Below are 26,212 nucleotides of genomic sequence, written 5' to 3'. Positions count from 1 at the left end.
TTTTATCCGACCAGCGGCCTTGACGAAACAGCCATTCGCGGAGATGGGGATGCCGCTAGTCTCCGGCCCCGCCCCTGCCCAGCTGAGCCTGCGGGATAGGTCCCCGCGCCCGCCCCACCAGGGCCCCGCCCCGCTCGGGCCCCGCCTACAACGTTGCGGCCTGCATTTCCCGTGAGCCTCGTCGGCTGCCGCTCTTCGGAAAGGAAGTTGCGTCTGCACCGAGGCGGCCGATAAGATACGAATCGCCGTGGGCAGTGGCTGTTGGGTCTGGTGGAGGCGGGACTTCCCTTCCGTTGGGGGTACGTCATCAGGACGCGGAAGCGCAGCGGGGGCGGGAAGGTTGTAGAGCGGCACGTTGGGCTCGGTTTGCAGGTCTTTAAGTGGTCGCACCCTTTTCGAGAGCGCGATCCGACGGCGAGGCGGTCGCAGGTGCTCTAGCTTTCCCGGTAAGTAGGGCAGCCTGGCGGCGCCCAGGGATAAAGGTGTGTGGTCCTGGCGCTGACCTGCTGCCGCGGTCCCTGTTGCCACAGGGCAGTGGCCTCCCTGCCTTTCTTGCCTCCCGTCGTTTCTCACTCCCTCTCCTTCGTCTCGGCCGCAGCCCCCGCCCAGCCTGCCCTCCATGTCTGCCTCCGGGAACCCTTTTGAGATGCAGGTTCAGCCCTGTCACGTCTCAGCTTGACGTCCCCCTTCACAGGATGGCCCTCACCTCCCCCGGCCCTAACCCGCCTTTGCTCGCTCTGTGCCTCGGCTGCAGGAGACACCTAAAGATATTTTGGCATCCCTCATCACTCCAATAGAATCACTTCTTTGCTTCCAGAATACTGTTGACGCCTTTTAAAGGGCGCATTGTTAAACATTTTTAGTACGATTGATTGAACGAGACTGTATTTTCCCACCGGATGATATGTTCCTTGAGGGCAGGAGTAGGGTCTCGCTTATTTGGAATCTCCGCAAGGCCTGGTACAAAAGCACGAAATTTGGAAACTAACAGCCCAAAGTATTCGTACTGTTTTTGTGATCTTGGGCACGATTTCCTCATCTATAAAATGGTGATAAGTAAAATAACGAATTTCAAGGATCTTACTAGTGTGTGGTGCAGAGTATGTACTCGGTAAATGTTAGCCTCGTTTTCCTTTTCAGCTTTCATTGTACACAGTAGTTGCTGGGTCTAAGTGAACCGAGAGGCACCATAGATAAGTGATTTTTCTTTCTAGCGCTGTGATCGTAGTGATACTATCAATTGGCTGATAACACAGCTTAATGATGTATATTAAAGACAGTAATGCTAAGTGTTGGTATCAACACGTACAGGAAAAAATACTTAACCTTCTCCCTGTGATTCACTTGAGGAGCTTGCAGAGTTTATATTTGTGATTTAAGTCTGTGTGCTTTTCAGATGTGTGTTTCTGAAGAGATGATGAAATTGCAAACGTTTCATTGTAGGGAGCCTAGCTGTTCTGACAACTTTTAATTTGTTATTAAAGTATGGTGCATTTTATATGTGTGTACACATATTTTTTACAGGTGAGTGTAAAGTGCTGACCACTTGCCACTGAACATAGTTGAAACAGAAAATAGGAAGATGGCAGCAAACTCTTCTGGACAAGGTAATGCAGGCTGGAATTTCTTTATTACTAGGAACTTTTTCCCCATATAGTAAGTGTATTTTGATAGAAAATGTAGCATAAGGCAGTTACTGTAGCCAGAATAAAAAATGCATAGCAAAAATAGCAAAGTAAAACTCCACATTTGAAGCAAGTCCAACATTGTATCAGATATATAACATCTTTAATAGCTATTAATCCTATATTTTAATCTGAGTTAAATTTTTCACATTGTAAACCTTAGGTCCTCCTCTGACGTCTGTGTTTTCTTGCTCTTTTACTTGAAATCAGAACCGCTTTTAAAGAAGTTGTACTGCCACCAGGCAATATCCATGCCTTTATCTTCATTTGATCTAAAAACTTCCATACACATTTCACCTGTGTTAAGAGCTCTCTAAAGCAAATCAAGCCTGACACTTCCTAAAGAAGGAATTTTTATTTAAAAATAAGTTTTAAAAAGTAAAATTTAATCTCTAGAAAGCATTAAATCCCACTTTGTAAGTAGTTTCCTGCTTAAAAACTTGAAGCAAACCTCTCTTTCCTTTCCATATCAAGTCTCAACTCCTATTTGACCCATCATATTTTTTTTATTACTCGTCTCTGTTCTGACATTTTTTTTTTCCGAGGAAGATTAGCCCTGAGCTAACTGCTGCCAATCCTCCTCTTTATCCTGAGGAAGACTGGCCCTGAGCTAACATCCACGCCCATCTTCCTCTGCTTTATATGTGGGATGCCTACCACAGCATGGTGTGCCAAGCGGTGCCATGTCCACACCCGGGATCCAAACTGGCAAACCCCCGGGCTGCCGAAGCGGAACATGCAAACTTGACTGCTGCGCCACCGGGCCAGCCCTGTTCTTATTTTTTTCATCTTAGTTTTGTCTTATCTTAGACTTCATATTAAATGGAATCATAAAGTGTATACTCATTTGTGGCCAACTTCTTTCACTCAAGATACCGTTTGTGAGATTCCTCTATGTTGTGCCTTGTATCACTAGTTAATTCCTTTTTGTTGCGGAGTGATATTCCATTTAATGAATTTACCACAATTTGTTTATTCATTCTCCTGTTTGGGGTGCTCTGGGGTTGTCTCAGTTTTGGCCATCGTGAATAAAGCTGCTTTGACTGTTTGTAAGTCTTTTTGTAGATATTTGGATAAACATCTAGGAATGGAGCAGCTGAGTGTATAGTTAACCTTATGAAAAACTTGCCCAACCTTTTCCCGAAGTGGTTGTACCCTTCTTACATTTCCTCTAGCAATGTGTGAAAATTCTGGTTGCTCCACATATAGCGTTGTTGGTCTTTTTACTTTTAGCCATTTTAGAGGGTGTGAAGTGACATCTCATTGTGGTATTAACTGGTATTTCCCTGATGACAACTGTTGAGCACTTTTTTTATGTACTTATTGACCATTATAAATCTTCCTTTGTGGAGTGTTCAAGTCTTTTGCTCATTTTTTAAAAACTGGGTTATTTCTTTTGATTATCAAGTCGTTTCTTTTTTTAGAATCTCGGTAAAGGTTCTTTATCACTGCTAATTGCATCATTTGCATCATCTTGGAGTTGGTTTCTGTTGACTGCATTTTTTTGGAGTATGGGTCACATTTTCCTTTTTGTTACTCTACTTAGTGATTTGTTTGTTATTGGACACTGCATATTATGACTAATACTTGTAGAGACTCTGGATTCTGTTGTATTCCTCTGAAATGTGGTATTTGTTTTAGCAGATGGCTTGGCTCGACTCATAGTCTAAACTCTTGTCTCCCTTGTCTTGGGCAGCACCTGAAATCTCTGTTCATTCTTTTCAGCTTCCAGTTGCCCCTTTATTGCTGGCTGCCTCGGGTCTCCCCCATATATGTGTAGTTTAACTGGAAGCAAAAACTTTGGGTGGATTTTATAGGCTTGTTTTGGGCTTTACTCCTTCTGCTTTCCCCTTTTTCCCCTAATTTTCTGGCTACTCCGTCAGCACTGAACTCTGTCCTCTGATACCTCAAGCCAGTAAGGTGATGCTATCCAGGCTGTTTGTGGATTAAGGAGGGCTTCAGGGGTAGGGCCACAAATTCCCAAATCTCACTAGCTGCAGTTTCTGCCTGGTTTTGGTCGCTCTCTAGTGCCTTCAAATAATGAATGTTTGATATTTCGTCCAGAATTTATAATTATATTTGCGGCAGGGTTAGTCTAACCAAACTATGCCAGTACTGGAAATTGGAAGCCCACTGAATCTGTTTTAGTATAGTAGTTGCATTTAGGACAAACTAAAGGTTGGCTGAGTTTTATAAAAGTGTATTATTGTAAAAAGCTAGCTGTGCTGACAGCTGTACCAGCTGGAGGCAGCTGATCCTCTTCTCTTCTCCGCTCACCTGACCGTGTGTGATTTGTATGCTCTGTGGACCAATCACAGGTCAACATTCCCCTTTTTGGTCTTTGACTTCTTTTCACCAAGCTATAAAGGACTCAGATTAAAAATCATTTAATTTGAACCAAAATGAAAACTAAAAGAAGTCTATTTGGGAAAGAAAATATGCTGCTAAAAATCACACAGTGCAGTCCCAATGAAAATAAATTTTAAATTATCCCTCTGTTCTAATAGCACAAATAATTGAGATTTACAATTTGCTTGTTACTCTTTTTTAGCAGTTGCGATAAAACATGGTCATTTTTAGTGTTGCCTTTGATTGATCCATAGTCAAATTCACTATGAAACATCCTGTAATCTAAATAGAAGTGAATTTAGATTGGTCCTTGGCTTTTGTTGCCCTTTTGTCATTATTTTGTTGGCGTCACGGAGCTGCTGCAATTAGGCACCAGCAGAGGGAGTCCTTATCATGTTCTATAGATTCCCAGACGCTCAGTGAAATTTTCAAATTCTTATTTATTTGGATCTATTACATTTTACCCTCTATATTAAATTATTTCTGTACTGTTTACGTGATACAAACTACTTCTTAAGGAGACTGCAGGCCAAGTGCCGTAGTTATCTTACAATGATAAATGAAAGAACAATCACTTAAAAAAATGTTGATCTGTGCATTGTAATTTATTAATACCCCTGGTGTAGGGGACGGAATCCATTGTGTTCGCTAAGCCCTCTTTCAAGACTAGCAGTCTGTCATACTACAGTAGTAATCAGGACTGCTAAATTTTGTAAGCTCTTGGCAGACAGTTAACTGAAGTCTCATATTCTTCTTAGCATCCATCGTAGTGTGAAACATTTGGTAGGTTCTTAATAATTATTTGATTTATAAGAAGTCACATTTTGGGGCTGGCCCCATGGCTGAGTGGTTAAGTTCACGTGCTCTGCTTTGGCGGCCCAGACCTTCACTGGTTTGGATCCTCGGCGCAGACCTAGCACCGTTCATCAAGCCACGTTGAGGCGGTGTCCCACAGAGCAGAACTAGAGGGACCTACAACTGGAATATACAACTATGTACTGGGGGGCTTTGGGGAGAAGAAGAAGAAAAAAAAGTCACATTTTGAGAATTTTAATATGTAGCGGCAGATTGTCAAACGAATTTGGCTAAGGTACCATTCCTATGTAAAGAGTCTTTCATTATTGGTAAATGTCAAATATCCTATGATCATGTGGGGACAGTTGAATTGGTCCAACCTGATTTCAGATTCACAGAGAAATCTGGTGAAATACTGTGTAAGGAACATGAATTCTTTCTTTTATTTTATAGTTATCTCAAAATGCTGCTTGTACTAACTATAAGTTCTGCAGATCAAGTGGTGAGAACTGTGATTTGGGGCCACTCTGGATGCTCTTAGCTGGATTTCAGGGTGCTGAGTAGGAGTGAGATGGCATGGCTCCTGGGAGGTGTCTTCCTTGACCTCAGACCCAAGCACAAGTCTTATCTAAACCATCTGTGATCTAGAAGGAAAGCAGATTTACCCTTCAGGCTTGTACTAAAGTGTGCTACCTCTCAATTAAGAGTTTGTCTTGGGGCTGGCCCCGTGGCTGAGTGGTTGGGTTCGTGCGCTCCGCTGCAGGCGGCCCAGTGTGTCGTTGGTTCCAATCCTGGGCTCGAATATGGCACTGCTCATCAAACCACGCTGAGGCGGCGTCCCACATGCCACAACTGGAAGGACCCACAACAAAGAATGTACAACTATGTACTGGGGGGCTTTGGGGAGAAAAAGGAACAAAATAAAAAATCTTAAAAAAAGTGTGTTAAAGACTATCCTGAATTTTCGAGAGAGAAGTGGAATTTAAAAAAAAAAAAAAAGGAGTTTTTCTCAGTGATGCATAAAAATCACCTTAAAATTCTAGTACTTGTACCTTTTTAAAGATGAGAATGTGGATGCAAAGACACAATTTGGAGTAAGTTTTTTGTTTATTTTTAATTTGTATTTCCTTTTTTTTTATTGAGTTAATGATAGGTTACAATCTTGTGAAATTTCAGTTGTACATTATTGTCTGTCAGTCATGTCGTAGGTGCACCCCTTCACCCTTTGTGCCCACCCCCAACCCCATCTTTCCTCTGGTAGCCACTAATCTGTTCTCTTTGTCTACATTTTTAAATTCCTCATATGAGTGGAGTCATACAGAGATTGTCCTTTTCTAACTGGCTTATTTCACTTAACATAATTCCCTCAAGGTCCATCCATGTTGTTGCAAATGGGACGGTTTTGTTCTGTTTTACGTCTGAGTAGTATTCCATTGTATATATATATATACACCACATCTTCTTTATCCATTCATCTATTGATGGGCACTTAGGTTGCTTCCACGTCTTGGCTATTGTAAATAATGCTGCAATGAACATTGGGGTGCATGGGACTTTTGGAATTGCTGACTTCAAGCTCTTTGGATAGATACCCAATAGTGGGATAGCTGGATCGTATGGTAGTTCTATTTTTAATTTTTTGAGGAATCTCCATACTGTTTTCCATAGTGACTGCACCAGATTGCATTCCCACCAGCAGCGTATGAGGGTTCCTTTTTTTCCACAACCTCTCCAACATTTGTTGCTATTAGTTTTAGATATTTTTGTCATTCTAACGGGTGTAAGGTGATATCTGAGTGTAGTTTTGATTTGCATTTCCCTGATGATCAGTGATGATGAACATCTTTTCATGTGCCTATTGGCCATCAGTATGTCTTCTTTGGAGAAATGTCTGTTCATGTCTTCAGCCCATTTTTTGATCGGGTTGTTTGATTTTTTGTTGTTCAGTTGTTTGAGTTCTTTATATATTATGGATATTAAGCCCTTGTCAGATATATGACTTGCAAATATTTTTTCCCAGTTAGTGGGTTGTTTTTTTGTTTCAATCCTGTTTTCATTTGCCTTGAAGAAGCTCTTTAATCTGATGAAGTCCCATTTGTTTATTCTTTCTATTGTTTCCCTTCTCTGAGAAGGCATGGTGTCCGAAAAGATCCTTTTAATACTGATGTCAAAGAGTGTACTGCCTACGTTTTCTTCCAGAAGCCTTATGGTTTCAGGTCTCACCTTTAGGTCTTTGATCCATTTTGAGTTTATTTTGGTGAATGGTGAAAAAGAATGGTCAATTTTCATTCTTTTACATGTGGCTTTCCAGTTTTCCCAGCACCATTTGTTGAAAAGACTTTCTTTTCTCCATTGTAGGCCCTCAGCTCCTTTGTTGAAGATAAGCTGTCCATAGATGTGTGGTTCTACTTCTGGGCTTTCAATTCTGTTCCATTGATCTGTGCACCTGTTTTTGTACCAGTACCATGCTGTTTTGATTACTGTAGCTTTGTAGTATGTTTTGAAGTCAGGGATTGTGATACCTCCCGTTTTGTTCTTTTTTTCTCAGGATTGGTTTAGCAATTCGGGGTCTTTTGTTGCCTGGAGTAAGTTTTTTAAAGCTAGATTTCTTTTTATCTCACTTTTAATTGCCAAGGCAAAGAGAGTGCAGTATTTTTCTGATGCTAGGATTTTGTTTTGTTTTGTTTTTGTTTTTGAGGAAGATTAGCCCTGAGCTAACATCCACACCCATCTTCCTCTACTTTATATGTTGGACTCCTACCACAGCATGGCTTGCCAAGCAGTGCCATGTCCTCACCCGGGATCCGAACCAGCGAACCCCCGGCCGCTGAAGTGGAAGGTGCAAACTTAACTGCTGTGCCACCGGGCTGGCCCCCTGATGCTAGAATTGATTGCTAGGCCCCAGGTTCAAATAGGAACGAAAGTGAGTCGAGGCAGAATATGATGTAAAGTAGCTTCAGATCGTTTGTATAGTTGGGAGAGAGCTTGGGATTCCCCAGGTCCATTCAGACTGGCCTGGGAGGCCTGTCCTGTGAGTGTAGCCCAGAAAGCTGCATGCTAATCGGTTGTCCCCTTTGTAATGAAAAACTGTTCACTGAAAGAGAATTGTCAGAATGGGCCTGACAAGATTCTAGTGTTGTTAACCAACTAATAGGGAGAGAGAGAATGGTAGATAACAACAGTAATAGCTATTATTTATTAAGCAACTACCACGTGGCAGGGTGCTAGGTATTTTACTTATATTTTCTATATGTCATATAACCACCCTTCGAAGTTGTTACTGTTACTCTACTGGTCATAGTGAGGTAATTTTTATTACTCATAGTGAGGTAATTTTCCTACTGTTAAATAGGTAGTACTGAGATGAGAACCCAGATTGATTCTGTGTGCAAGTCCCCTACTGCACTTTAGCTGGGAGATTAGAACATTCTAGTGATAGCTTCTAAGAAAAAATGGGAGCTCTAGACTAGGGGCAAAAGACCTCTTCTTCAACTTTATATCCCTTCTGCATCTTTATTAAGCAGAAAATCTTTACAGTGAAATGGGCCTGTGAGTTTATCTTTAAGAGGAAGAGAGAAATGAGTGAGGAGGAAAGATTGATTCAGGCAGAAGATATTTCACCATCTCATTTAGCCAGTCCTGAAGACCAGAAGCCTCAATGGATAGAAAAAGTGGCAGTTGCTTAAAAGGAGTAAGTCCTTGGGGTCCGAGTGAGAGAGAACTTGAATACAGAGAGATCACCTGAGCAGACGTTAGGGTTTATTCCTTTCCTTTGAGATGTATTTTTAGTAATTCCAAAAGGCGGCTAAGGGTTGAATAGTTTTTTAGTCTCCAAAGTTAAAGGAAGTGTTTGCCATTAACCAGATGCCTAGAAGACTAATTACCGGTACCAATCAATTCATGTTGCATTTTTTATCCTGCTAAGCCTTAGACATCAAGCAGTTTCCCCTGGATAAGGTGTGAGCTTTCACCGCTGAATGCATTTCACATATTTGTGGGCAGAATACCACCACCACCTCCCCCTCCTCTCCAGAACTGCCCATGTCATAATCCCCAGACTGTGACTGTGTTACGTTACATGGCAAGAGGAACTTTGCACATGTGATTAAGGTTAAGGGCTTTGAGATGGGAAGATTATCCTGGATTATCCAAGTGGGCCCATTTTAATCACATGAGCCCTTAAAAGCAGAGAACTTTTTCCTGGCTGTGGTCAGAGAGAGGAATGACCACAGAAGAAGGGTCAGAGAAATGCAGTATTGCTGGCCTTGAAGGTGGAGAAAGGGGACCGCGAGCCAAGGACCTCCAGCAGCTTCTAGAAGCTGAAAAAGGCAAGGAAACAGATTCTCTCCTAGAGCCTCCAGAAGGGAACCCTTGATTTTAGCCCAGTGAGACCACTCACCTATAGAACTGTAGGATAATAGATTTGTGTTGTTTGAAGCTGGTAAGTTGGTGGTAGTTTGTTACAGCAGCAATAGAAAAATAGCAATAACACACCATTTAACTATATGAGCCCAAAATCTAGGAGCCATTCGTGAGACCTTCTCTATCACTGTCCTGTTGATTTAACTTCCTAAATAGCTCTGTTCCTTTCTCTCCATTTCCCTGGCCACTCGCAACTCTCATGTCTAGCTTGTTCTACTGTGATAGTCTCCTGTTTTCTCTTGTCTAGTCTGTTCTCAGCGTTGCAGCTACAGTGATCTTTTTAAAGGCAGAAGAGTTATTTTATCCCTCACCCCTAATTAACCTAATTAACTTACTCATCCTTTAGATTTCAGCTCAGGCATTACTTCCTCTGGAAGACTTCTCTGACACTGCTCCTCACGCTCCTAGTCTAGGTCAGGTTTATTCAACCTCCATTCCTACAATAATGATTGTTAGAAATGCTTATAGAATTTTATTGCTCATCTCAGATTCTTTTATTATTATTATTATTCTTTTCTTTTTTATTTTTTTTAAAGATTTTATTTTCCTTTTTCTCCCCAAAGCCCCCCGGTACATAGTTGTGTATTTTTAGTTGTGGGTCCTTTCTAGTTGTGGCATGTGGAACGCCGCCTCAGCGTGGCCTGATGAGCAGTGCCATGTCCATGCCCAGGATTCGAACTGGCGAAACCCTGGGCCGCCGAAGCAGAGCATGCAAACTTAACCACTCAGCCACGGGCCGACCCCTCAGATTCTAATTATACATTCATTTGTGTAATTATTTGGTAATCTCTGTCTTCAGTGGACTGTTTGAGAACCTTGAGAGCCAGAATCATGTCACGCTTTGGCTCATCATTGTATCCTTAGAACCTGCCTTAGTGCCTGTATGTGACAGATACACAAGAAATGTATGTTGAATCAAGAAATAACTTAAAACATGTTAAACCAGTAGTGCCACAGTGACTTTGCTCCAGTACCAAACAAATGTCTTAAGTATGGTACTGTGGTTTACTGTATAGTGAAGAGTATATAGCTTGTAGGATAACCACGTGAAAGGATTTGAAGAATACTGTAAAATATCTTTTTAAAAATCATTGTCATGAAAGCAATACAACTGTAATTCGAAAGTAGATTATCCATAACCTCACTAATCAAACAAAATACTTTTCATTCTTTAGTTTTGGATTTTTTTCACTAAAAAGAATTGCAGTTAGTCCTTGTTTAAGTGTGATAGAGCTCTTCGCCTAAAGTGAATATCAGCTGTTAGGTTTTAAATACAATTAGATGTAATGTTAGTTACCTGAGAATATTTTTAGTGACAAAGAAATGTGTGGGAGTTAAGTGTTTCTATGAATGAATGTGGAAATGAGAATCTGTATGATTGTAAATAGAGATAGGGTTATAGTTCTAAAAGTGGAAATATTTTTAGAGTATGCTGCTTTATTCTAAGAAAATTGTATTAGGAAAAAGGTTAGTTATAAAGGAATATTAAGTAATTCCTACTGTGTACAGGATAATATATTTTATTAATAATATATATTATATATTATATAATATAGTATATTTTATATATATGATATAATAATATATGTTATAACATATATATAATATATTAAAAGTATATTATAATGTATTTTAACACCCTGCTTCTAAGAATGTAAAAAGTTATGGGGCCAGCCCCATGGCTGAGTGGGTAAGTTCATGCACTCTGCTTTGGTCACCCAGGGTTTCGCAGGTTCAGATCCTGGGTCCAGACCAAGCACTCCTCATCAGCTCATGCTGAGGCAGTGTCCCACATGCCACAACTAGAAGGATCCACAGCTAAAGTATACAGCCATGTACTGGGGGGCTTTGGGGAGAAGAAGGAAATATTAAAAATTTTTTGAAAAAGAACGTAAAAGTTACATGTAACTGTAAGATACATGAAAAAGTAAAATGTGAAATTATGGCAAAAGACAGTGTGTGTTAAAAAAACCAAAAACCCTTATGTAGTGAGTATAATAGATGTTAGTTAAATGTTATGTATTGATGTCCTAGTTAGAGTAAGTTTGTCTAAACCTTGAAGGTGGGAGAATCTTACTATAGAAAATTATACTGAACTACTTCACATAACCAGATAGACTACCTAGTTTGTGCCTTAAGTTTCAAGTTTGAAATAAGCTGTTATTATTACCTAAGTGCTATCTATTGACTTTTATATACTTTCATAATATAAACTGACATGTAAATTAATACTAGATTATTTTTTAAAGCTCAAGAAGGAAGCATAGGATTCAGGGGCATTAGACAAGATCAGAAAATAAGGCCTGATAGATCTGACCATCCCCTTTCCCTGTGAAGTAGCTTTTGTGGCTCTTGACTGCCCATATGTAGACATTAATCTCTAGACTGTTACGCAAGGGATGACCGTGCCTGGTTAGACTGTGTAGTAGGAGTTGAGAGGGGAAGTTAGAGACATTCAGGAGATAAAATTGGTTGGTCTAGGTCATTGGTTGGATGTGGGTAGGAAGAGGGACATGTTATAAGGATAAAAATTGGGCTTCTGGGTGAAAACATGGGGCATGAAGTGAAATACAGAGATAAGCATTATCTCATCTTTACCAGGGAAGGAGGGCCAGGAGCTACCGCATCTGATGACCTCTTGGTTAACTGTTTCCACAAGTTCTTTAATGTCTGAGGGGATTTTGTGTGTGGAGAAAAATACTCATCACTGCTCATAATTTAATTAATACTCAGTTTATTAAACCTGCTTATCTAATAAACTAAGTTCAAAAATAAAAATTTGTAACCATTTAGAATTGATTACAAGCTTATTTAGTTTAAATTCTCTTTAATAACAGTTTAAATTACAATTACAATTAATATGACTTCTGTAATACTTTATATAGTAATTGCAAAACTTACTACCCTTACAATTAAATCTATTTTAAAGTATTAACCCGTTAATATTTCATCAGTTCATTTACTCTCTCTGTACTTGTTTTTTTAATATCTTCCCAGGGTTATAGTAATCTTCCCAGACTCTTAGTTCTATACTTTCCCAGGATTATGATAATTTTCTCTGCCTTCCTAGGGTTATGGTAATCTTACCACTACCAAAACAAAACAGCATTTCAGCTTAGTCAGAGTTTAGGGTTGCTGATGGATTTGATTCTTAGCTAAAACATAAGATTTGGTTATGCCTTTAAAGATGATTAAAAGCTGTATTGGTGTGTCTTGGGTCTCTTCTACAATTAAACTTTATCTGCTAAGTTAAGGGGATTTTTTTTTAAGCTCCTGCCTTTCTCATCGATTTTTAGTTTCTTGCAACCTGGAGTTATTCCCTGAATGAAATACTTTCTTTTTTTGTATGTGATTAGTGTTTCATAACCCACTGTTCTGTTGTCATTATGAATTGCCCTTTTCTGGTAGCATTACTGCCAGGAATTATAGATGTTTCGTCTCCCAAGAGATCAGGGATCAGGTCTGTACGGTTAGCTCTCTTTAGGGTATTTCATTAATTCATCCAGTTAGAACTCATAGTTTCTACTTGGTCATTGCGTGTGACCATGGGTGCCCATCAACCACTGGATCTCCTTTTAAATGGTACGTATGTATGAGGACCTGCACTGATCTGACTCTCCTGTTGGTACATAACTTGCTTTTTCTGGAGCTATCTGGCTTAGCTACAGTTCTCTGTATCTGCCCCTTCCTCCTGCACCTTAACAAAAAAGTACACAGCTATACTTTATAAACAGACATATGCTTAATATCAGGGAAAAAAACACCTAAATGTTAACACTAACCTAATTATTAACACAATAACTATTATTTTCACCCTTCTTTACAGCTATCTTTTTATGTACTTTAACTTTCCTTTTTGTATCTTCTTATGAATTCATAGCTTATCATGATTCCATTTCTTCCATTTAGCTATAATTATTTTTTTTTAATGTTTCGATCATGACAGCCTGGCTAACCTCAAAGTGGCTTCTCCCTTTTTAAAAAAATCTTCTTGCTTTCTGACAACAAGATTTTCCAGGCGCATCTTGATTTTTTTTCCCTGCCCTAAGACATGAAACTAGTACTTTCATTAGAATTCTGGTTCCTTTTAATGGAGGATGGTATTTGAGACCAAAATTAGTTCCCCATGGAGTTGATGATAAGGGGGAAGGCGTTGTGGCTTGCCATTGTAGTGACAAACAGGGAAACATGTTTCTTTTAAGGCATATGTTGTCAATGGTGGCCCTGTTTAACATTACTACATCTTTTTATATCTTACCATTTTTCTTCATTATAAGGTGTCATTGACCACTAACACTATTCCATTGACATACATCTTCCTACATGAACCTCCCTCCACCAGGAATGCCTGCCACCCACCCCTTTTGACTATTTGGCAAACTTAGTAAAATGAAGGGGGACAGAATAACTTTTTTTTTTTTTTTTTGAGGAACATTAGCCCTGAGCTAACATCTGCTGCCAATCCTCCTCTTTTTGCTGAGGAAGACTAGCCCTGAGCTAACATCCGTGCCCATCTTCCTCCACTTTGTATGTGGGATGCCTCCCACAGCATGGCTTGCCAAACAGTGCCATGTCCACAGCCAGGATCCGAACTGGTGAACCCCAGGCCGCCGAAGCCGAACGTGCCCACTTAACCACTGTTCCACTGGGCCGGGCCCCCAATTTTTTTTTATTGCTTTTATTTGTACAGTACCTAATTTTCAAACCCTTTTGGCAGCTTGCTTTGATAGAAGGAAAGAGAAATTATTCATCAGTTGTTTTGGTAGTAGTTGGGGTAAAGGTCTAAAGCTGTGGTTTGCAAACTATGTACCCTGGCACCCTAGGCTACACCACAGAGAAATTCCTGGGGCCTCAGGGAAAATTAAGTTTTCAAAGGAAACACAACTTGACATTTGTTGGACATCCTGTGAATTAGCTTGAGACAGTGTACAGCTTCACCAGTGCACTACATTCCTTCAGATGATGTCATATTTTTGTAAAATGGGTTTCTGGAAATTGCTTTGATTAAAAAACAAGTACTGTGTGAAAATCAGTGTGGAACAGGACGAGGATGGTAGTGTCTGAACTGATTCCAAGGTTTGAAAAGTTATACAACCAGGCACAAACATCCATCCTGTAAGTGATTATTTAAAGATGAAATCAAGTACTTTTCTTTCAATTTATGTGTTATTTTTTAATACAACTATAAGATGTTAAGACATCATACTTATTAGGTTGTTTGGATCTCACTACTTACTAAACAGAATTGTTTGGTATTTCTTTTGGCCTGGGAGTGTCGTACAAAAATTCCTGAGATACTAAGGGCACTGTGAACTGAGAAAGTTTGGGAATCGCTGGTTTGAAGTAATCAGACTGCCCAATAAGAATTCACATGGTCAACCAAATCTCTGATACCAAGTGGAAAGGTACATTCATCTTAAATTTCTAATAAGCCAGCCCCGATGGCCTAGCAGTTAAAGTTCAGCACGCTCCGCTTCAGCAGCCTGCGTTTGGTTCCCAGGCACAGAACCACACCACTCGTCTGTCAGTTGCCATGCTGTGGTGGCTGCTCACATAGAAGCAGCAGCAGAACTTACAACTATACACAACGATGTACTGGAGCTTTGTGGGGGAAAGAGGAGGGGAAGAAAAGGAGGAAGACTGGCAACAGATGTTAGCTTAGGGCAAATCTTCCCCTGCCAAAAAATAAAAAATTCTAACAGATGAGCTTTTTCAAACCTCCTTTTTGAAACTTCATGCATCCCATTCTGTGTGTTTGGTTTTTTATGACAAATATCTTTACATTTTAAATTTAATAGATTACTACTAAAGAGAAAGAATCAGAATTTTAAATAAAAATAATAATGCAAATACAAAATTCCTAAAAAATGTCTCAGGTATTAAGACACCTAGAAATTCAGAAAATCAGTGAAAAGAATACTGTAGCTTGGAATTCAAACATTGAAGTCTTCAGAACTCAATGATCTTTTCTATGGCTGTTTCTGGGAGACACATGGCCTTTAAATGAGTCACTGTGGGATTCCAAAATATCAGACAGACCACATTTCTTCTCCTCACGATAGTTCTCTGACCAGCCTTGTCTTTAAAATTGGGAATCTGAGGATCTCTTAACTCCATCTTGATTTTAAGAAAGATATTAATATTGAAATATACAGTTGCATGTCACACATTGGGGGGGGCGGTCGGGGTGGGGTACACTTTCTCTCTCCCATTTCTCTACCCCTGCCAGGTAGTTGTTATTTCTGATTCTCTAAATCACTGGACTTGAAATCATATATTACTTTGGTAATGGCGTTCCTTTAATAATATTTTGACAAAGTTTCAATTATTATTACATACGCATCCTTTACCATAATATTAGCATCCACAGGCGTAAATATCACATACTCTTGGGAGTTTGGCTGTACTAAATCTTTCCTTAAATAGAAGACTTCTCCTGAGACACTCCTGTCTGTAAGGGTGGGTGGAGTAGGTAATGACGTGTGCTGTGTAAAGGCCCTCCAGAGCTTCTTCCCTGGAAGATTTAACTAAGACATCAGGTAGGAAGGAGGATTAGAGTTCGGATTAGAAGAGATGAAGAATCACCTAGAAGATCTGCAGAATAATCTCAGAGGCAGCAGAATGTACCAGCCTAGTTATCTGATCCAAAAAGAGGGAGTTGGCTGTTACTAGAATTTGATGACAAGTTGATGGCATAAGCATGAGTGGGCAGAGAACAAAAATGGGAGATGATGAATTCCTAAAATGGGCGTGACAGAGAGACATTTTGCTCGGAGTCCTGGCCACAGTCAGTATGCTGATGCTGGGTTTAAGAGCAGGTTAGTTGAAAATGCTGCAGGCCTCAGCTGCTCCTAGTTCAGCCCAATGTCAGAGTGAACGCTCCTTTTCCCTTGTCCGTCTTGCCCTGTCCCCAACCAATCTCTGCCCTCTCCCCAGGAGAGGAGGGAGAGATGCACCCTACTGCCCAGTTCTCCTTTATAATCAACATAAAATTCTTAGAATCCGTCATGTGAGCGTCCTTAGTGCTTAGGTCTGCTCTGCTTAAAAAAATGCTCCCTCCTTCCCGCCATCTTCTTTCTTTCTTCTAGCCCAGTGATTCTAGTTCCCCAGGCCTTTCCCCCCCATATTTCTTTTCCAGTCCTTTAACTTTTCCATTCGTTTTCTTTTAAATTAGGGATCAGAAACTTAAATGCCTACAGATATAAACAAGTCTGATAAAGACTGTAACAAGCGGGAGAGTGTCCAGGTAAACGGAACAACTATTTCTTAGTTCTAGTTAATTGTTATCATGGGGGCATCCAGACCCTGTTGCCAGATGTTTCTGGTTTTTGGGGTTTTTTTTCGAGGAAGACTGGCCTTGAGCTAACCTCTGTGTCCATCTTCCTCTACTTTATATGTGGCACACCTGCCACAGCATGGCTTGACAAGCGATGTGTATGTCTGCACCCTGGATGCGAACTGGCGAACCACAGGCCACCAAAGCGGAACGTGCAAACTTAACCACTGCGCCACTGGGCTGGCCCGTGTTGCCAGATCTTGAGCTGTTTCAAGAGAAGCAAGAAACCTGAGAATTTTGTAGACTCTCTCTCAGTGTTTACATGTTGGCATTTAATTCAGATTTTTAAAGCGTAGTTGGATGCTGCTCCTGGGCCAGGACTTTGCAACCTCTGCTCTAGACCTTATCTAAGTTTGGAGCTCAAAATCAAGCCCAGGATTAAGTATTTGATAAAGGACGTATCTTTGTACCCTGTCTGTTCTGCTCCATTTCTTTCTCAGAATTGCTTTCTATCAGATGCAATTCTTTGACTTGTTCCTTGAAAGGCTGTGTGTCATTTCTGAATGAAAGCAGTTGAGAAAAAGAAGTATTGTTTTGATCTGAGTATGTCTAATGCTTTTTCCCCCATGAAAGAGGAATTCACAAAGAGGCCTAAAACAGAACTAAGAAACTCTCCACTCCCAGAGATTGTGCAGGAAAAGGATTGGTCCCTGTAGCATTTGGGGGCTCAGAGATTTTGTTAAAAAAAGCAAATGCTGCTACCCATACCTTAGTGATTAAAATTGTTTAGAACTAAGTCTTAAAAGTCTTCCATTGCATATATTGTGTATATCTGTGTATTGTGCTGTTAAAGTTGTTGAGAAATAGGCAGAAGGGAAGCATAACCATCTAGGGAAACTACAGGCATGGCTCATTTAGTGACAGGGACACTCCCTGAGAAACGCATCCTTAGGTGATTTCATCGTTGTGTGAACATCGTAGCGTGTAATTACACAAACCTAGATGGCATAGCCTACTAGAGACCTAGGCTATATGGTACTAATCTTATGGGACCACCATCGTATATGTGGTCCATTGTTCACTGAAATGCTGTTATGTGGCACATGACTATACTTATTAGTAAGTTCATTATCATGTTAGAGAATAGAATTTTGCTTTCCGGGTTTCTAGATGGCCTAGGTTTATAAAATGCCTCTAAAATGTTTTTTTCTCTCTCTCCCTTTTCTTCCCTTACCCGCTCTCTTTTTTAGGTTTTCAAAACAAAAATAGAGTTGCAATCTTGGCAGAACTGGACAAAGAGAAAAGAAAATTACTAATGCAGAACCAATCTTCAACAAATCATCCTGGAGCGAGGTATTGAAGAATAATGTGGTTTTTATATTCAGTGATAAAAAAAAACTTGGACAAAATAATTCAAGTTGGTTAGCAGTGGTTTGTTTCTTTAACATTGGAATTTACATTATGTTTCTTAGTTAGATTTGAAAAAATTAGACTGATTAGATTTTAAATATTTTAATTCTAATTAGAATATTTAATTTTCCCTACAGACTACTCTTTAAAAAAGAGGAGTTTTGTATGTTTTTTTTGTTACTGAAATTATTGCTAGTGTCCCACTTTTAAACAGTCTGCAAAGTAGGTAAAATTTAGGTAGCTCAATGATCTTTATCATATTCAGTTTCTGCCATCTTAAGTCTCTCCCCTGAGATCCATTATCCCCTTCAACCGCCACCCTAACTTTCTCCTCTCTTTTTTCAGCCAGACCTCTTAAAGGAGTTATCTATACTCAGTTCTACTTTCTGATTGACTCCTCAACCCACTACAATCTGACTTCCTGGCCCCTCGTCCCCGTACCTAAGAATAGGTTCGAGCCTAGGTCACTTGCAACCTCCTTGTGGCTAAATGTTGTGGGCCAAAGTCCTTTTCCTGTTAGACATCTTCTGGTTAGACATCTTAGCATTATTTGACACCATTGATCCTTTGCTCTTTAAAATTCTCTTTCTTCTTGTTATACTATCTTGATTTTTTTTTGCAGACATTTCTCCACTGCCTCTCTCTTGAATATTGATGTTCCTCAGAGTTCTGAGAACTCAGTTTCCAAGTTACTTCTTTTCACTGGACAGTAGCATCCACTTTCACAACCTGTTAGTTATGTGGCAGTAACTTTCAAACATTTGCATCTCTAGCCTAGTCCTCTCCCCCAAGCACCATACTGCCTCCTCCACTTCAGTGTCCAACAGGCATTCCCAGACTAAACTCATCTTCCTTTCCCTCTAACTACTTAATCTTCTTGGGTTTCTTGTCCCAGTGAGTAGTGCTGATCTACTAGTTACCAGAGTCAGAAATGTGAACTTTAATTGTTTATTGTTCTCTTTCACTTCCATCTCCAAGCATTTATTATTCTCATGAGAGATAAAACATGAGATACAAACGTAAGTTTATACTTTGAAATGTGTCTTGAATCTGTCCATTTTTCTTCATTGCTGCTGGTGCTGCCCTCGTCCTGGCCACTCTTCATTTCTTGCCTCAATTACCATAACTGCTTCCTCATTGAATTTCCTCTAATCTTAAGTCCTCTTGAATACGTTTATCAGTTGTGTAAGTTAGGGTGTTTTAATCTGGAAGTAACAGAAAACCAACAAAGTTGGCATAAACATTAGGATGTATGTTAACCAGGAGCATGAAGGTAAGGTGGTTCCAGAGTAGCCTAATGCAGTGGCACAGCAGTGTCAGCAGTGGCCCAGCTTCCTTTCGTCTTTCCTTTCTGCCTTTCTCCATGGGTCAGCAGCTCCCTAATGGTCAAAGTATGACTGCAGTAGCCTAGGTGTCACCTCTCCACTGAGCCACCTGTAGAGGCAACAGCCAGGAAGGTTCCTCTCCTATGTCCCTTTCGTAAGAGTGAGGATAATGTTCTCCGAAGCCTTCCAGTGGACTGCCCATCAAGTCTAGTTGCCTAGAATTGTGTACCTTTCTTTTGCTTAAACCAGGAACCAGCAAGGGGAATGGCATTGTGTTAGACCAGTCGAAGTTCACCCCTTGAGGGATGAGCCTGGCCTGCCCTTAAAGCATGGGACCACCAATAATTGAACTAAGTTTGGGTTCCATTAGCAAGGAGGAGGGGAGATAAACAGATGTTGAGGAGGTGACCACACTATCTGCCATAGCATTGGTCTGTCTGAACCGTCCTGAGGTGCTTCTGATCGTGTCACTCCTCCTCTCATAACACTCTTTGTAAGTCTCCCTTTACCGTTAGGATAAGGTCTACATTTCTCAGTTCATTTCACAAGGCTATTCGTATCCTGACACCTGCCTTCCTCCCCAGCCTCATTTTTTGCCAACCCACTTCACCGCTCCCCAGCCCTGCCCTCTAGTCCTACTGAACTCTGATTTCTTCAAACATGTCAAGCTCTCTTGCCCCAGGTCTTTTCTTTTTGCACAGTATACCTTCTGCTTGAAACATTCAATTCTTCATTTTTCACCATAAATGGAACTTTATGATGGACTGGAGTACCTCACATCTGTTTGAAAGTAGGACACCATAAATCATCAATAAAAAGGAGATAATTTGAAGCCCCAGTAAATAACATAGGCTTTCTTCATATAAATTAACGTAGACAGTGGGAGAAGGAAAAAAGACTTATTCTGGAAGGTCTTTTTTATCCCTATAAAGAGCATATAATGATAAATATGATTGAGAAGTAAGGAAGTCCCTACCTTAAACAGCCGAGTAACTAAGATTCCCATTTTAGCATTGCGCTTTCGAGACCCTCTCTTAATAAGGACTTCCGGGATCATGCTGAGCAGCAGCATATTGCAGCCCAACAGAAGGCAGCTTTGCAGGTGAGCAAAGTGTAACTGACATTCTCGTCTCTGGAGACTTCCTGCGTCTTGGAAGCCAGCGCAATTCCTAATTTGTATTTCAGTGGAGCAATATCAATAAAAATGTTCCACACATAATTGCAGTGGTTTGCTGACGTTCAGTCATACCCAGAGGATTTGAAGGACCAATATAGCAGTAATGAAAGTATCTTTTATGGTGCTGATGCGATCATGATTGATTCTGTGCTGTACCTGGCGAGGGACTGTTTGTGCACAAAAGTTGAGGATATTTGGATAGACAGAATGATCTTAAAAGCTGAGATGGCTAGTTTAATAGTACATATATAGTTTTTCAAATTTGTCATGCCATTATATCCTTTGATAGTCTTACGGGTTTATTAGTGTTGTTTGGATTCTTTTTTTAAGGGTCGGCATGACTGTTGTGCATGATGAAGACTAACTCTTACCGTAGGAATGTGATAATCCATCAGTTTAAAAAATAATGTTCTTCATAGTAATAAATAGTTTAAGTATTATACTGATCTTGGATAATTTAATTAAGATTCCCAGAGACCTTGGTCAAGACATCGTTATGCTTTTAAACCTTAGAATCTCAGAATTGGAAGGGATATTAATGATCATCTCACTTTAGATAACTTAAAAACGGTCCTCCTTTCTGTAGTGGCAGGAGGACGTCACTGGTGGTTTTCTGTTCTTTATGTTCCAACGTTCTCTACAAAATGTTGGGATCTTAATCACCAGTAATCAGCCGCCTTTTCCCCGCTCTCCTTCCAACTACTGCCCTTCCTCAGCTCCTGCTTTGTCAATCAAGAGCAGAGGACTCTGCAACCTTTGTTGCTAGTCCCCCCTATCCCTCAAGGAACAAAGTAGTTCAGGCCTTTGACTGAGGACATGAGTTCATTTATGACTCGAGAATCACACGGGAGAGCAGGCATGATAAATGGGTACTGGTGCAACTGGTTAATGTGAATTCTTTATTGGTGTCCATCTCCTGTGTATTTAAACAAAATTAGCAGCATAAGAACTGATTTTTAAAATAAATTTGGTGTCAAGCACTCAGAAAGGATAAGTAATTTTAGCGCCTCGGTTGAAGAATCGTGACTCTTACTAGCTTAATTGCCCTTTTTTCCTTTTTTTTTTTTTTTTAACTCTTTCCCAGCACGCACACGCACATTCATCTGGATACTTCATAACTCAAGACTCTGCATTTGGGAATCTTATTCTTCCTGTTTTACCTCGCCTTGACCCAGAATGAAGAAAATATTTGTACTGAAAGTGACTTTAATATCAAATGCCAAAGCTACTATCATTCAGTGCTGCGTGAACTGTGACTTGCAGAATTTTGGTGAACTTTTCTATTTTTTGCTTCTTTAAAAGAAAGGTAGGTGTAAGTGAAAGAAAAAAAGGAGGGTAACCCGGATGATGAGAGCTTTGGAAATTGTTTTATCCGAGAAACCGATTATGCTGCCAGGACTGTAACTGCTTGTCACGCAGTTTGATTTTTCACCCTGAATCAGACTCTGCATCAGACGGCACGCCACTCACCCCCAGCCCCCAACTAGTCGGACTGAGTATATCATGTTCATAGTGGACTTTCAAGGGCCATTTGTGGTACTTTAGAGAAACAAGGGTGCTTTTTAAAAACGTGAACTAATAGGCTTAAGTAAGTTGCATTTGTGTTCGCTGTTTATGGAACTGATGTCAGTGCACCTTTTCAGTTTATGGGCAATGTGTCATCCTGAAATATCCTTTAACTCATAGCTGGTTCCCCTATTCTCAATTTTAAAAGAAAAGATAAGACTAAGTTACCAACCAGTCTTAAACATTTTTTATAAACCTATGCCACTATAAATTATGTGACTAAATGCTGTTAAAAAAAATGATAAGAAATGTAATGGTTTTAAAATTTGTACACGCTCTTATTTAGTGTTACTGCATAAATGGTGTGCCTGCATGGTCGCATTGTCCGTTTTTGTTCTAATTAGAAATGTATGCAAGTTGAGCCCCTTTTTAATTATTTCAAGGAAGAAGGAGTTAGATTAAGCCAATTTCTCAACATGCCACATCTTTAACAGAATTTGGGCTTCTAACTTAAATATGCAGTTCTCACTACCTTAGCCTAATCCAACAGAGTTAGAATCTCTAATTCAAAATAAAGTCGGAAAACCATGGGTTAGAGAATTCAGTTTTCATGATAGGTATTTATAAACTCATAGATTAGTAGGTCTCTGGAACTTAGAGGTCGTTTAGCTAAAATCCTACCTTTTTTAAATTTTTCACTAGGACTGAAATTATATTTTACACTATATCACAGATATAGTATTTTATATAACTACTTGTAACTGACCTCATCTTGGCCTTGAGTCCCACCCAGTCCTCTCTGCTGGTAGGATGAAATTTAAACTTAAAATTCCAGTTTGGGTCAATATTTAGTCCAAATTCATCTCCCTTTTCAGAGTGTCCTCTCCCTCCTTCCCTACATATTGGCACCAGCCACGCAGCCTCATCTTACCCAAACTCTGTGAAGCAGGAGGAGTGACAATCCTCATCTATGCACTCACAATCCTCTAATCTATGAACAATCTAGACTTGCCTTTGCCATTTGGATTCTCTCTTGAGAATCTGAACTGATTTTCTTCAGTTGGGTGAGTTGGCAGCTGTCCCTGTTGTAATGGTCACCATTACAGTAAAGGTGCCCCTACTCCTGCTGCTGAGGAGCTCCCCAGGGGCCCCTGGGTCCCGGCCTGCCTCAGCTCCATCCAGCTATTCCCTGGGCCTCCTAATAAGTGGCCCTCATTTTCCTGAATTAATTTGACTAAGTTTCTATTCTGTGTGATCCTTGACCCACTGGCATGCTTCTAAATCTATCTACTGATGCTAGGGAGATAAAAAAATTTGGATTGTATAATTTTTATACTATTGAACCCTCTACCTGATTTATGACTTATAACCTAGGTAAAGAGATCTTTTTTCCCAGTGGTATCTTTGCTAGTCTCTTAGCCTGATAAATAGATGTGGCCTAAATCCTGCAGTCCTGGCTAGTGAGCACTTCCTCCCACTCCTTTCCTTTGAGTCACTTATAAATTCAGTTCAATTCCATGTATATGGATTACTATCTACTCTGTAAAGTGCGTTAGGGGCAAAGATGAGGGACACCTGCTCTTCAGGCAGTCGCAGTGCGGAGCAGCCTCCTCTGGTAGTGACAGAGGACGCCAGGCTGCAGGGAGTGGGAGGGGACAGGCATCCTGGAGCGTGGAGCAGTCTAGATGGGCCTAGAAGTATCGGTATGATGTTACCTGGCAAGAGGGAAGAGCCGCTCCAGGCAAAGGTCAGGATTTCATAATCAAAGAGAAGCAGGAACCAAGACAATTGTGGGGCCTGCAGGGAATAACGGCAAGGGCAGCAGTGGACTCAGAAGCCCCAGGTGAAGTTCCAGCATGCTTCCCTTGGGTTGCAGGTGAATTTGGCGTGCTCCCTCAGCCTCTCTGTACATGTCGTCCCATCTCGTCTGTAAAATAGGAACACTCTGCCTATTTCATAAATTGTCTAGACCAGGATTTTTCAAAGTGCAGATCTCAACCCATTACTGAATAGAGAAGCCAACTGAATGGCTTAATGGTGTGTGACTAGCTTTTTTTTTTTTTTAATAAAATAGAAAACAGCGTGCGTGGCATGTAGTAACAGGAGGTTTTGTTTCATGAATCTTCTGTTTGTGTGTTTTACCTATTGTGTTCATTGTGTGCTCCACCAGTGTGTAAGGTCCTTGAAGACAGGGATTTTGGTTTCCCTTCTCCCCTCCCTGCCTTCCTCTTTGTTCACTACTGTATTCTGCTTAGAATAGTATTTGGCGTATAGTAGGGGTCAGTACCTACTTACTGAAGGAACGACTGAATGAATAAATATGACCCGGATCATGATGTAAAGGGTTTTTTTTTTTTTACTGTGAGTCATGGCAAAAAAGTTTTGAAAGCCACTGGTAAATGATACAGATGATAGTGCTTTGTATGATTCTGGAATAAAAACTGAAATGACTCAATCATTGCAAAGGCAGATTTTTTTTCTGAACAATCTAGACGCTGTCTCAGGTTGTCTCAGTTCTTTGCTTCACTTTGGCAATAAAAACTCAGCCTTTAAATGAGTTTAATGAGGCAAGGGTTTTGGCAAATATGGTTACACTAAGAATATAAGACCAGCAGAGAAAATGTCCATTCATCAGTGCAGTTCCACTACCGGGGATCCCATCAGTCAGCACAAGTCCCACTTCAACAGCGTTAAGCTCAACCAATATTTACTGAGTGCTTTTCTTGTTCATCTCTGTGTGCACAGTGACTAGTGCACAGTAGACACCCACAGCTTTTTTTAACGAGCAAATAAAGAATGAACATGGATGGAGGAAGAGAACTTGACCGTCCTCAAGAATCTGACAGTCTAGAGTGGGCGAGACAAGCACACTCACAGCTAGGGTGCAACCTAGTGAGGAGAGAATGAGTCCATGAGCCTGGAAGGACCAGCAGAGGCAACATCAGAGAACAAGCATTTGAACTCGGCTTTCAAGATGAGAGGATTTCAGCCCGGAAGGATGGAGCAACCTTCAAAGCAAAGGAAAAGCCCGCACAAATACAGGGAGGAGAGGGGTGTAGGGGCAGTTGGGAAGCGACCCAAAAAAAAAGCGACTTGTATGGATAGATTTGGATAAATTTGTACTCGGCAATAATCAGAAAGTAGGTCAAAAGTAGGCTGAATTCGTATTCTAGAGTCTTGAATTCTAGAGTGAGGCAAATATCTTTAGCTGGTGTATGCTTGGGAGCTACTGAACATTGCTGCGTGTAGGCAGGTACAGAGATGAACCACCTGGGCCCTCATCGGCTCTCGGGAGAGGGAGCTTGCCAGAAGAATACTACTCAGTTTCTATTGAGATTTCAGACACGTGTGTGCTGTTCACATCTACATTTCAACTCCAGCCCCATCTGCCTCTGCTGTCTCTTCCATTTAGTTCTGGGACCCTCCCCCAAGCTTCTCGTTCCTCCCCCCCCACCCTTATCTGCCTGTCTTCTCGTCCCCAGCTTTACTCTGTATCTCTACCTCCAAGAACCTTTTAGGAAAGAAAAGGCAAGACATCCTCACACAGTATGCATTTAATCGTCATGTCAGCTCAGTGTGATAGCGATGTTCTCCATAATCTACTCAGCATTAATTCTTCCTTTCCCCTTCCTAACAATACCAGATTTCTATTGGGCATGCCCTTTCGCCAGTACAGCCAGGGTGCTTCAGGGGAAGCTGACTGTCCCAGCAACAGGAGTGGGCCTTCATGCTCCAAATCCATCAGGGCAAATCGCTTTTACCACAGCCAGTCAGCACGTGGTATTTCACAGACCACAGGAATTGGTTCAAGATTGCATATGTTACCCAAATTCAACCCAAATGAGACCAGGAGAGGTATGCTGGGCTTATGGAAAAGATGTGTTCTCACCTTTCTGGGAATGCTACCAAAAGAGAATCTTTCTAGATGTGTAAAAGGAAATATATATATTTACCTGAGTGTGGGTGGGCAGCCATTATGTGACCATGAGGTGGGACCAGTCTTAGGATGAAGCCACCACCATAAAAGGTGCAGCAGAGAAATAGAAAGAAACTGGGTCCCTGATGACGTCTTTGCACCGCTGAGTGAACCAATCCCTAAATTCCTTCCTCTATTATAGGAAGTAATAAATCCTCATTATTGTTTAAGCCAGATTACAGTAGGCTTTCTGTCACTGGCCACCTAAATGCCCTAAGACAAGATGTACTAACTTGCTCACTAATCTCGTAGCCACACAGCTAAGGGAAAGCAGAACTCTAAAACTCCGAT

At 40.7% G+C, this 26,212-nt stretch overlaps 2 protein-coding genes across 2 annotated transcripts in view; one reads left to right on the top strand and one right to left on the bottom strand.

Annotated features, from left to right (window-relative positions):
• Positions 1 to 260: 260 nt before the first annotated feature.
• On the top strand, positions 261 to 24,400 carry INIP (INTS3 and NABP interacting protein). Its single transcript, XM_008513249.2, has 5 exons — positions 261 to 446; positions 1,525 to 1,607; positions 17,778 to 17,880; positions 20,274 to 20,364; positions 21,524 to 24,400. The coding sequence occupies exons 2-5, from the start codon at positions 1,583 to 1,585 to the stop codon at positions 21,617 to 21,619; spliced, it is 315 nt and encodes a 104-aa protein (XP_008511471.1). The 5' UTR covers positions 261 to 446; positions 1,525 to 1,582; the 3' UTR covers positions 21,620 to 24,400.
• KIAA1958 (KIAA1958 ortholog) overlaps positions 19,003 to 26,212 on the bottom strand; it is a 204,956-nt gene continuing 197,746 nt past the window's right edge. The window contains exon 4 of the mRNA XM_070595070.1: positions 19,003 to 19,142. Within this exon, the coding sequence (XP_070451171.1) occupies positions 19,128 to 19,142 (15 nt within the window). The 3' untranslated portion in view covers positions 19,003 to 19,127. The remainder of the gene's footprint in view (positions 19,143 to 26,212) is intronic.

The sequence above is a fragment of the Equus przewalskii genome, chromosome 26, assembly GCF_037783145.1.
Source record: "Equus przewalskii isolate Varuska chromosome 26, EquPr2, whole genome shotgun sequence".
NCBI lineage: Eukaryota > Metazoa > Chordata > Mammalia > Perissodactyla > Equidae > Equus > Equus przewalskii.
Note: the sequence above shows the minus strand (reverse complement) of the source record. Positions and strands in the feature narration are given on the sequence as shown.